General features: G+C 41.0%; 1 protein-coding gene across 3 annotated transcripts in view; it reads left to right on the top strand.

Annotated features, from left to right (window-relative positions):
• The window catches only part of LOC116989348 (cysteine dioxygenase type 1-like), a 37,089-nt gene that overhangs the window by 17,452 nt on the left and 6,600 nt on the right, over positions 1–13,037 (top strand). For 2 of the 3 annotated variants that reach the window (XM_033046664.1, XM_033046665.1), the window contains exons 3-4: positions 8,295–8,372; positions 10,084–10,244. In XM_033046664.1, the coding sequence (XP_032902555.1) occupies positions 8,295–8,372; positions 10,084–10,244 (239 nt within the window). The remainder of the gene's footprint in view (positions 1–8,294; positions 8,373–10,083; positions 10,245–13,037) is intronic. The other variant, XM_033046666.1, reaches the window with a different exon arrangement.

Here is a 13,037-nt window from a genome sequence, read left to right as displayed (position 1 = left end):
ATTGGATTTAGGTCTGGACTTTGACTGAGCCATTCTAACACATGAATATGCTTTGATCTAAACCATTCCATTGTAGTTCTGGCTGTATGTTTAGGGTCGTTGTCCTGCTGGAAGGTGAACCTCCGCCCCAGTCTCAAGTCTTTTGCAGACTCTAACAGGTTTTCTTCCAAGATTGTCCTGTATTTGGCTCCATCCATCTTCCCATCAACTCTGACCAGCTTCCCTGTCCCTGCTGAAGAAAAGCATCCCCACAGCATGATGCTGCCACCACCACGTTTCACAGTGGGGATGGTGTGTTCAGGGTGATGTGCAGTGTTAGTTTTCCGCCACACATAGCGTTTTGCATTTAGGCCAAAAACTTCAATTTTGGTCTCATCTGACCAGAGCACCTTCCTCCACATGTTTGCTGTGTCCCCCACATGGCTTGTGGCAAACTGCAAACGGGACTTCTTATGGCTTTTTTTCAACAATGGCTTTCTTCTTGCCAGTCTTCCATAAAGGCCCGATTTGTGGAGTGCACGACTAATAGTTGTCCTGTGGACAGATTCTCCCACCTGAGCTGTGGATCTCTGCAGCTCCTCCAGAGTTACCATGGGCCTCTTGGCTGCTTCTCTGATCAATGCTCTCCTTGCCCGGCCTGTCAGTTTAGGTGGACGGCCATGTCTTGGTAGGTTTGCAGTTGTGCCATACTCTTTCCATTTTCGGATGATGGATTGAACAGTGCTCAGTGAGATGTTCAAAGCTTGGGATATTTTTTATAACCTAACCCTGCTTTAAACTTCTCCACAACTTTATCCCTGACCTGTCTGGTGTGTTTCTTGGGCTTCATGATGCTGTTTGTTCACTAATGTTCTCTAACAAACCTCTGAGGCCTTCATAGAACAGCTGTATTTATACTGAGATTAGATTACACACAAGTGGACTCTATTTACTAATTAGGTGACTTCTGAAGGCAATTGGTTGCACTGGATTTTATTTAGGGGTATCAGAGTAAAGGGGGCTGAATACTTTTGCACGCCACACTTTTCAGTTTTTTATTTGTAAAAAAATTTGAAAACCATGTATAATTTTCCTTCCACTTCACAATTATGCGCCACTTTGTGTTGGTCTATCACATAAAATCCCAATAAAATACATTTACGTTTGTGGTTGTAATGTGACAAAATGTGGAAAAGTTCAAGGGGTATGAATACTTTTGCAAGCCACTGTATGTGCCTGCATTTGCCAGTAGCCTTCTATGCCTCGGCTACTCAAGTGCCTGTCTGGATGCCTCTCAAATGTGATTGTATCTGTCTTCACGAACTCTTCTGGCAGCGTGCTACAGATTTCAATCACTGTGTTTAAAAAAAAAAAAAAAAAAGCTTTCCCATCTGATCTCCTACATCTCACCTTAATCCTATGTGTTGTATATATCTGCCATGGGAAAAAGAGTTTGACTATCAACATTATTTCTGCCTCTCTTAAACCCTTCAATCCAAGCAACATTCTCTGCATCCTTTCCTGTGCATCTTTCTATGGTGTGGTGACTAGAAATGCATACAATACTTCAGATGCAGCCTAATCAAAGTTTGGTACAGTCGTAACATTATATCCCAAACATAATATTCTAATCCAAGTGCCTTCTTCAGGGAACTATGGACAAGGCCTCACTGTGCAACAACACTCCGCATTGTCCTAATACTTGCAGTATATGACAGTATGATGATCAACTCAGAGATAACCACTGTGGTTTTCACTTACCACTTTATCAGTGGTAATAATAATAATAATAATAATAATAATAATAATAATTATTATTATTATTATTATTATTATTATTATAATAATATAATAATAATAATAATAATAATAATAATAATAATAATAATAATAATAATAATAATAATAATAATAAATACTTTATTGATCCCCTCAGGGAAATTCAGATGTCCAGAAGCCCCCAACCAACAAACCCACAAATTCAAAACGAACGCACAGAAAATACATAGAATACAATGTGGACACTACCTGAGAGCAATAAATACTTAAAAAGACCAATAATTAACAATTAAAAATTAAAAAATTGCAAAATGCATCCCCCTACAGCCTAGCGGTCCGAATTATAAAATCTAATGGCTGCAGGGGTGAAGGATCTCCTGAACCACTCCGTTCTACAGGGCAGGGAGAGGAGTCGGTTGTTGTTCCAAGTGCTCTTTTGACTCTCCAGAATTACATGGAGGGGATGCCCGGGGTTTTTCAGGATGACCTGCACCTTGTGCCTCATACGCTTCTCAAGCACATCCATCCCAGAGTCTACTCTCCCCTCCAGCACTGAGCTAGCTCGTTTAACCAGTTTGACCAGCTTCTTGTTTTTTGCACTAATGCTGTTGCCCCAGCAGACACTTGCAACCACAGTGTTGTAAAACATGTGCAGCATTTCATTACATACATTGAAGGATTTGAGCCTTCTGAGGAAAAAGAGTCTGCTCTGGCCTTTTTTGTAGAGGGAGTCAGAGTTGACAGACCAGTCCAGTTTGTTATCAAGGTGCACTCCAAGGTATTTATATGTCAAATCCAAACTGCAACAATTTCTATATGTGTGCAAAATAAACTTAATAAGCTATAAAGTTTAAATTGATCGTCCATTTCATACCCGAATGTCTTATATTTAACAGATTTGAAAGCCTTCTGACTTGTAAAAAGACAATACCATGCAAATTAACTTTCTATTCGTGCATTTCATGAGATTATCTGAATCCTCCCTGATATATTACTAAGTGGCCTGACTGCCAGCCTGACTGCCAGCCAGTAGCAGGTCCTTTCAAAACATTCGCCAAATTTTTATGATGTACACAAGAGACCATTCAGTGTTTTGGAACAATCCTCTGGGTGGAGCTAGTTCCATGACAATCCAACTCCAGAAGAGCACTGAGCCAAGTCTGTGTGAGATCGGGAGGAAGCAGCAGTCTTCTGTGAACGCCACTGATCACTGGGTTGAAGCTGCTTGAGCTAGAATTCTGTGCTCCAAACCCTTTTCTAGTTTGTGGGTCACCCAGACTATTGCATTGAATTTCACTTTCAAATGCAATTTTATGCTAATAAGGCCCACCCTTAAAAATTAAGTCTATAGTAAGGTATGTGGCCGACAATTGAAATCTATTGACAGCTGACATCATTCTTAGTCTGACCCAGAGTCTCCAGTTAATAATAAAATATACTTGGTCACCAAGCACCTGGCTGTGAATTCAAGGTCACCTGAACATGTCCTGGCTTGTACTCAGGCTAAGATGTGCACACCTGTTCACATATAGTGAGCACTCAAAACCAAGTCTCCATTCAGTGTATGTATGTGTGTGTGAAGATGGGAGCAGACTTTGCATGTGTAACAGGAGGTTACAACTTACAGGCTCTGAGTGAACTGCTCTAATTTAGCATTTATCCACCATGAGGTCATCGTGCCCCAAAACAGTACATTTCAATCCCCTGGGTCCCCAATACGGTAAAACTCTGATAATCTGACATCCGATTGTACGGTAGTCTGAGTGGTCCAGCATTTGGCTCAGTTAATTGACCAGGGGTCCAGAGTGTGACTGGCATTATGGTTTCTATGTAATATGTAACAACGGTGAAGTACATCATTCACATGCCCAGCAGCAGATCTCAAAACAGGCGTTCTGTTAAGAGGCATTTGGGGTGATATGGAGAACTTTGAAGACTTGTCAGCCAGCTCCTGTCCCAACTGCAACAGAGGCTGTGGTTCCCCTATTGACCTCATTTACCACCTTGGATTCCACAAAGCTGGAGTGGAAGCAAATAATCATCAATCCTGAAGGGCTGCACATGAAGAAGACTGTCTCATTATTTCAATCTGAAGTCTGAAGAAGGGTCTTGATCCGAAACGTCATACATTCCTTCTCTCCAGAGATGCTGCCTGTCCCGCTGAGTTACTTCAGCATTTTATGTCTATCATTATTTAAGAAGGCATAATGAACAGTTTCAAGATTGAGACGGGAAATATTGTTCAAAGAAAAAAAACAAAATCCACACAACATAGCATATCCTAAGAATAGTACACTTGGTGAAGAACAGGCGACTTTACATCATTTCACCTCATCTCTGGCTTCAACTTTGAACTACTTGATAAAAAGTGATTGTCAAAATCTGACATTTTAATTGACTAGATGGAACTTAATAATTTTCAATCTTGCTGTTTGTTTGCAGAACGGAAAAGTACTTCAAATTCAAATTGCTACCTTATAGCAATAAAGAAAGAAAAATAGGTTGTTAATATAGGTGCTTTATCAAGCTGTCTCATCTTTTCTTACAACCAGTGAGTTTCTTTAAAGTGTAGTCACTTTGCTTATGCAGCCTGCTCCACCCACATTTCTATAAAGAGCAAATGAAATGAATGGTTAGATAAATTACTTTGGCAGTCCTCAAAAAATAAATCTGGTCGAGAACATTGGAAGAACTCCTTGTTCTTTTGAAAATGATGCCTTGGGATATTTTAACACAACTGTAGTCCTTTCTGCAGAACAAGAAAACTAGCTGTAGGCAAAACTTTCTCGAGGCTGGGATGCAGGGTTCTGCCTTGATGGAATGGCTGTTTGGTGGTGATGTTTTTTCAGAACTGCAGTGGTTTTGACATTATTATATACAGTATTGCGAGGGCATCTTAATAAAATTCACATCCAAATTCTGATGAAGACTAAGCTGCAGCTGTTGTGTTCAAAGGACCGTTCATGCGCCTAGTGAAATTGGTGAAAGTCTACTGTTATCAACAATTACTCTTTTAGGTTTATCATTGTCACAAGTACCGAGGTACAAGCTTTGTTTTGTAAGCTATCTAAACAAATCAGATACAGTATACCGATATCAGATATAAATGCAATCAAGTCAAACCTAAGGACAATAGATAGAGCAACTGGGAAGATACATAGTGTAGAATATAGTTCTAAGCATTGTAGTGCATCAGTTTGATAGAGAAATCCAATATCTACAATGGGCTACAGGTGAATCGGACAGTACCTTGGCTTATGGAAGTACCGTTCAGAAGCTCGATAATAGGGGGAAAGAAGCTCCCACAGGGGAACTGAACCTAAAAGCATTGACAGAAAAAACATCTTTACCTCTTATAACTTTTCAAGTTATTTGCATCTTTAAGTACATCTAACTTTTAAATACTCCACATTGCCTTGCCCGTCTTTTCCTTCAATCGCAAATGTTTGTACGGCAAAAAGCAAATATATTTGGGTAGAAGGAAGACATCTGGTATATCATATGGCACATTAGCTGGATATAAATGAGATGGAGAAACTAGGAGAATTAAATGGAGTCCTTCCAGGAAGCAGTGCGGAAGGAAGTGCAGTTAATGAAGCTATGGGAATCCATGGGCCTTTGAATGGGACAATACTATTGAATGTTTACGGTAGATACTTTTAACATTTTTAGAAATAGTAATTGCTTGGTATTTTTTGTGGCATGAATGTTACTTACCACGTATCAGCCCATGCCTGAACTTTGTCCAGGTCTTGTAACATGCACGTGTGGGCTACTTCACTTCCTGAAGCATGTCAATGTGACGCATTACTTGCATTTATTTTAGAATAGAATGTAATTTTTATATACAATATACTACAGGGCAAAGTTCTTCCAACATGTGATCAGGTAAGCCATCTGCTCAAGAAAATAAGCTATCCAATTCCTTAGCACAGCCTAAGACATCCATTGCCAACCACCTGAATTTCTGTACTACTGTCATAAAATATATGGTACTGGATATTCTTTACACTGCAGGTATTTTCCTCCTTTGTCTTTGTTTAAGACCATAGATCAATTGGGGGGAAAAAATACCTGTAATCATAATATCCAGAGTTTAATCGTGAGAGTCAGTCTAACATTGATGTTTCATCCTCTCAAATTGTGTTATTAAAAGCTGGAGAGGATAATCTGTCCTTGCGTGTGACCACCCTGTTAAACTACATGTTTATTACCACTAACACCATGGAGTGATAATGCTCTGCCACTTGCCCGAATTGGGTGTAGTTAGCTAGAAAGTGTAGGTTGCACTGGACGGATTAATTTTGATTGTGTTTTTTAAAAAGGCGATTAAGAAGAATGACAAGTGTAGGACAGTAGATGTTATTTGCATGGACTTTAGCAAGGCGTCTGATAAGTTCCCGCACAGTAGGCTAGTTTGCAAGTTCAGATCACATGGATCGAGGGTAAGATAACCAAATGGATACAAAATTGGACTGGTGGAAGAAGACAGAAGGTGGAAGTGGTTTTGTTATTCATATTGGGGGCCTGTGACACATGGATCAGTGGTCTATCATTTATATTAACAACTTGGATGACAATCTGGTTCACATGGTCAGTACCAAAATTGGTTGTGTAGTGAACAGTAGTATCTAAGATTACAGCAAGATGTAGATGTGCCCGAGAAATCAGACAAGGAGTGCAGATGGAATTTAACTTGGACAACTGCATGGTGCTACATTTTGGTAAACTAAAACCAGGTCAGGAGTTACAGAGGAAATGGCAGACCCCAAGAGAGTGTTGTCCAATAGAGAGACTGAGAGGTACAGGTACATAGTTCCATGAAAGCAGATAAGATGGCAAAGAAGGAAACTGGTCAGCTTGCCATTCATCGGAGAGTCAGTGAGTACAGGGGTTGGGACATCCTTTTACATCTGTACAAGTTGTTGGTGAGACTGCACGGAGTATTGTGTGCAGTTCTGGTTGTCCTTCCTCCGGAAGGATATCATCAAGATGGAAAGGGTGTAAAAGAAATTCACCAGGATGTTACCTGAGTTTGCGGGCCTGAGTTATAGGGAGAGGGTGCATGGGCTGGAACTTTCTCTTTGAAGTGTAGAATGCTGAGGGTGATCTTATTGAAGTTACAAGATCATGAGAAGTAGGGATAAAATTATTGCTCAGTTTTTCTCTGTAGTGGAGGATTCTAAAACTAGGATCAGATGGGCTGAAGTGCCTGTTTCCATGCTGTATAGATCTATGGCTCTCGGTCAGGCAGTATTTGTGAAAAAATAGACTTAATATTTCAGGTTCAGAATCCTATTTCAGCTGCGAAAGAGGAAAACAGGTGGTTTTCAGTGAGAGATGTGGGAGGGATGGATAGAAAATTGGGAATTTATCTGGTACAGTGAGACCAAATGAGTTAATGTAGCAGTAGCAAATAGGATCAGATTACCCTTCTTTGTCTAAATAATGTGTTGCTCAAAATGATGGCGGGCATAAATTCTGATGTGGATAAAGTAAAAGATTGAGTTACCTAACATTAGAGAAGTCAATATCAAGTCTGGAAAACTTCCCAAAGTGAAGATGAGTAGTTCTTCAAGCTTGCATTGTTGTACTAGTGTAGAAGGCTATGGGAGGCTATGCATGGGATGGGAAATTAAAATGACAGGCAATGGGAAGTTTCAGATCTCTCTTGCAGACCGAATGCAGGTTCTCCCAAAGATGATTGTCCTATCTTTATTTGGTTTCTCCATTGTAGATGTGGCCACATTATTAACCTCAAATGCAATAATGGAAAAAGTGCAAGTGAATTACTACTTTATCTGAAAAGACCATTTGCATCCCTGACTGGTGAGAAAGGAAGAAGTTGAAACGACTGATATTGCATCCCCAGTGGTTGAATGAGAAAGTGCCATACAAGGGGAAATGGTTTGTGGAAATGGAATAGTGAATGAGTGTTGCAAACAAAGCTTCTTCTTCTTGCATTTGAGGCAGCAGAGGTAATGTAACGCCCTCCAGGCGCTGTCACCAGTTTAATGTGCTGCTGTCGAGGGCCATGAGGTCTACCCCTCCACCAGAGGGGCGGAGGACAAGCAGTCGAAAATGACGTGCTGCGCTGTTTGCTGGTCTGCTCCACACACGCAGGCTGCTGATGATCGCAGCCCCCAGTGATGCATGGTGGCGTCGAACCGGCCGACCCCTGTACGGAGCCGGCCAACGAAGCAATCTTGAAATGCTGAAAGGGGAGAGAATATGTGTCATTTGGTGGAATCTTGGTGGAGCTCATGGAAATTATGTAGGATAATCTGTTGAACAAAGAGGATGGTGGACTGGAAGGTAAAGACATGGAAAACTCTGTTCTTGCTCTGCCCCGATGGGGAGGTAGAGAAAGTAGGGATGTAGGTAATAGATGAGATGTGGTCAAGGTCCACTTTAGTAGAGGACAAACCATGGTTCAAGAGGAAGGAAGGCGTTACAGATGCAAGTGTGGAATGCCTCACCAAAGGACCATTTTGAGCTAATTTGCATAATTTAATTAAACTCATGTTTTTTTGTAGATATACTCGAAACCTGGTAGATGAAGGAAATGGAAAGTTCAACCTGATGATCCTATGTTGGGGAGAAGGCCATGGCAGGTACAGCAAAGCCAAAGAGAAGAATGTCATAGATATGATATCCTTTTGGAGTCAATAAAAAAATGTCGGTGGAATATTTCAGGTGCCAGTCACTCCTTAGCCAAGTGTCCCTTTTCCACATATGGCCTACGGATAGTTACTAAAATGTAATTGTCAGTACAATACCATTTCCAACAAATATTAGCCCGACAGTTCCTGACAGTTGCCTCCTAATGTTAGAATTCCTAGGCCATCAACTTTCCAGGTAAGATGGGGAGGGCCTCTGCATACCTGTGCCTGTAGAGTCCACCCAACACTCCTCTATCTTCTCCTCTTCTCTTGTAATATCGGGGACATAATATAGATATAGAATCAAATCATGCAGAAACAGATTCTTTCAGGGGCTGTCCAACTGCGGCGACCTAATCTGCGAGTTCTGGCGGGTTTGCCCGTGACTCATACTCGCAGCATGGTCGACACTATGTCCTAGGAGGTCTCCTTCATGCTCGAGATTAGTCCCCGTGTACTTGAGGCCTCAGTTAGGTCGTGGCGTATTTTTCAACATGTTGAAAAATGCTCGCGAGTAAAAAAAGGTCACCATGGAAAAAATCAATAGTTTTTTTACTCATAGGTTTAGTCGAAGTAGGTCGTAGTAGGTCGGCATGTTAGTCGTAGATAATCGAGGGTAGTCGAAGGTTATCGAAGGTAGTCGAAGATAGTCGTAGATAGTCTTCAACATAGTCAAAGGGAGGTTGAAGGAGATCGTCTTCACTCTCCACTATTCGGTGTCCAATTTTCCCGAAGCTAGTCGAAGCTAGTCTTCAACATAGTCGAAGGAGGTCGAAGGAGGTCTTCTACATAGTCGAAGGAGGTCTTCAACATGACATTTTTGCAAACTCTCCTAAACTCTTCTAAACTCGCCAATTAGGTCGCCGCAGTGGGACGGTCCCTTTAGACTGTCACTTCAACTTAAATCTCCTGCAATCACATTTTTTGTTATATTTCAAGTATCAAAATCCAAGCTTTTGCACTGCACTTAAGAAAATTGATCAAATAATGTGTAATTCAGATTGTATTAAGTTTCCGTAACAATTGAAAATGTCGGACGTCAGAGCAAATGTTGAGTTGTTTCCACAATGAGAGAGTCTCAGATGAGAGAACATAGTTACAAACCAAGGGGACAGTTTAAAACTGAGACACACATGAATTCTTGTTGCAGGGGATGGGTAATCTCTGGAGTTTAGTTTAGTTTAGAGATACATTGTGAAAATATCATCCTTCGGCCCACAGAGTCCACTACACACCAGGGACATTTTTCAAAAGCCAATTAACCTATAAACCTGCATGTCTTTGGAATGTGGGAGGAAACTGGAGCAAACTCCATGCAGACTGTACCCGTATAGGATCAAACCCAGGTCTGTTGCTGTAAGACAGCAACTCTACCACTACGCTATTGTGCAGCCCTTATTTCTGCCTCAGGAATTCTCAGCCTCAGGGATTCGTGGAGACTAGATCGAATGTATTTGAATAGGAAGTGATGTCTATGGGAACTGGCATGGAAGAGAGGCCGAGGCCTGAAATGATGATCATATTCAATGGTGGGTCAGGCTTGAGGGCTACTGCTGCTATTTTCTGATGTTCCAACTGAAACTTAACCACATCAACTCTCCTTCATTGTTGATTGCAAAAGAATCTGCTTTGTCTGAGTGCCTCTCCTCTCGTTGTTCTGCAGCAGTATCCACGACCATGCAGATTCACACTGTTTCATGAAACTACTTCAAGGGCAGCTGAAAGAAACACAGTTCAATATCCCAGACGTTAATCTAAAGAACCGGGAAATGGTCAAGAAATGGGAGAAAGTCTTTCATGAAAACCAGTGTACCTACATTAATGGTAAGCTGTCGTAACATTAACAAAATCATATACCCCTATCAATGAAGCAGAACTGCCAAACAGTCTTGTTAATGAAAAGCTTGGTTACGGATGACAGTCCTTGGTTTGAATGGTTGAGCATGCATGTGTCGCACTAACAGGATTACTAAAGGAATACCTATAGCTCTTAATTTAACCTATAGCTATATAATTTTTTGTTGCAATTCAATTTCAGCAGCAAATAGCAATATTAACGGAACCTTTTTTTCACAAACCATAAATTGGGAAAGTAGCATCACTAATCCAAGAAGTTAACATAAGTGATCACTTTTTCAAACAACTACATGTGTATCACTGATCTTGTCCATCACAAACCCCGACAAGTATTTATCGTCAGCTGGCAGGCTCATGGAATGTCACAGGCCACATTATGTGGGCACCTGATGTGTATTTCACCACAAGGTCTGTGTGTTCATTTGCTCATAAATGTGATAAGGAATCATTTTGATGAGAAATGTTAATTTAAAGTGATAGTCATAGAGTGATACAGTGTGGAAACAGGCCCTTCGGCCCAACTTGCCCACACCAGTCAACAATGTCCCAGCCACACTAGTCCCACCTGCCTTTGCTTGGTCCATGTCCCTCCAAACCTGTCCTATCCATGTACCTGTCTAACTGTTTCTTAAACATTGGGATAGTCCCAGCCTCAACTATCTCCTCTGGCACTTGTTCCACATACCTACCACCCTTTGTATGAAAAGGTTACCCCTCAGATTCCTATTAAATCTTTTCCCCTTCTCCTTGAGCCTATGTCCTCTAGTCCTCAATCCTCCTTCTCTGGACCAAGAGACTCTGTGCATCTATCCAATCTATTCCTCTCATGATATTGTACACATCTGTAAGGTCACCCCTCATCCTCCTATACTCCAAGGAATCGAGACCCAGCCTTCTCAACCTCTCCCTATAGCTCACACCCTCTAGTCCTGGCAACATCCTCGTAAACCTTCTCTGAACCCTTTCAAGCTTGACAATATCTTTCCTGTAACATGGTGCCCAGAATAGAACACATTATTCTAAATGCGGTCTCACCAACGTCTTATACAACTGCAATATGACCTCCCAACTTCTATACTCTGACTGATGAAAGCCAATGTGCCAAAAGCCTTTTTGACCACCTTATCTACCTGTAACTCAACCTTCAAAGAACAATGCACCTGCACTCCAAGATGCCTCTGCTCTACAACACTCCCCAGAGGCCTGCCATTCACTGTGTAGATCCTGCCCTTCTTAGACGTCCCAAAATGCAACACCTCACACTTCTCTGTATTAAATTCCTTCAACCATTCCTCAGCCCACCCGGCCAATTGATTCCGATCCCGCTGCAATCTTTCACAACCATCTTCACTATCTGCAAAACCACACACTTTTGTATCATCAGCAAACTTGCCAATTTGCTATCCTTTCAGCTATTTCTCCTTGGATCCCATGCGATCTAACCTTCCAGAGCAGCCTATCATGTGGAACCTTGTCAAATATCTTACTGAAATCCATGTATACAACTTCTACAGCTCTGCCCTCATCGACCTTTTTTGGTCACGTCTTCAAAAAACTAAATCTGATTTGTGACACACGACCTCCCACGTATTGTTGACTATCCCTAATCAGCTCTTGCCCGTTCAAATGCCTGTACAACCTATCCCTCAGAATACTTTCTGGTAACTTTCCAACTACAGATGTTAAGCTGATGCTGATATTGGTAGAACAACATTTATAGTTGCCAAGCAACATTTCATTCCCTGCTTTCTTAAAGATATTTAAACGTGATTATTTGATCTATTAATGAGCGCCGCATAGAACGCTTTGCCGTAACAGATATTTTTATTCCTAATGTGCAACCAATGATAATGTTGATCAGCTGAGATGTGAATAAGAGAAACCCCCTTCTAGTGGCTTTTAGGGCAATTCAGATGAAGGTTGATGACCTGTGTTCCTCCTAGGTTGAAATCATCAGCCGAGAAGATAAAGAAATGTTGAAATGGAGATAGAACCCTTAAAATGATTGAATACATTTGCAGGAGAGAGAACAGAATTTCTTAATATCTTAGCAAAATAGATTAAAGGAAAACATTTCAAAGAAGAACTAATTGCTTTATTTCTTAAGAATTCTTATGAAATTCTTGAAGAATAATGAGCAACATGGGAATTTGTAATGGAGGCGGAATTTAGTTTTGTAGTATGCAATTCACTGAAGTGGAAGTAACTATGAAGATTATAGAATCATACAGTACAGAAATAGACCCTTCGGCACAACTCATCCATGCCACCCCAAGATGCCACATGCAAGTTAGTCTCATTTCACCCCCTCTGGAGTTTGGCCCATATTCCTCTAAACCTCTCCTATCCACAGACGTTTATTAAGTTATTCTAATTCTTGTGAATATCTGCATTTTTTAGCAACATTTGCACTTTATCACTATGCAGGTTTCTTGCAAAATTGTTTGGCAAGAGTTTAACCAAGGTGAGCAGCAGTAAGTCATCCCTGAGTGAGCAATGGTGTATGAATTATGTGAACTCTGTCACCTCATGCTACGTCAGCCAGCTTTCAAACTCCAGACATATGTAATGTTTTAGTATCTTAAAGGTTGCCTTGGATGACACCGCAAAAATGTACCTCTTGCCCAGCCAAGGAAGGCAGTAAGCAATTATTTGCAAACAATGAGATCAATCCATTGGAGTGGTTTCTTATATTACCTAGAGTCTCCCAACTGCTGTGATCTGAGTCTTTCTGTTCCTCTACTTTCTCAGCTACTATGG

The sequence above is a fragment of the Amblyraja radiata genome, chromosome 29 (assembly GCF_010909765.2).
Source record: "Amblyraja radiata isolate CabotCenter1 chromosome 29, sAmbRad1.1.pri, whole genome shotgun sequence".
NCBI lineage: Eukaryota > Metazoa > Chordata > Chondrichthyes > Rajiformes > Rajidae > Amblyraja > Amblyraja radiata.
This window is presented reverse-complemented; position numbering and strand designations above follow the sequence as displayed.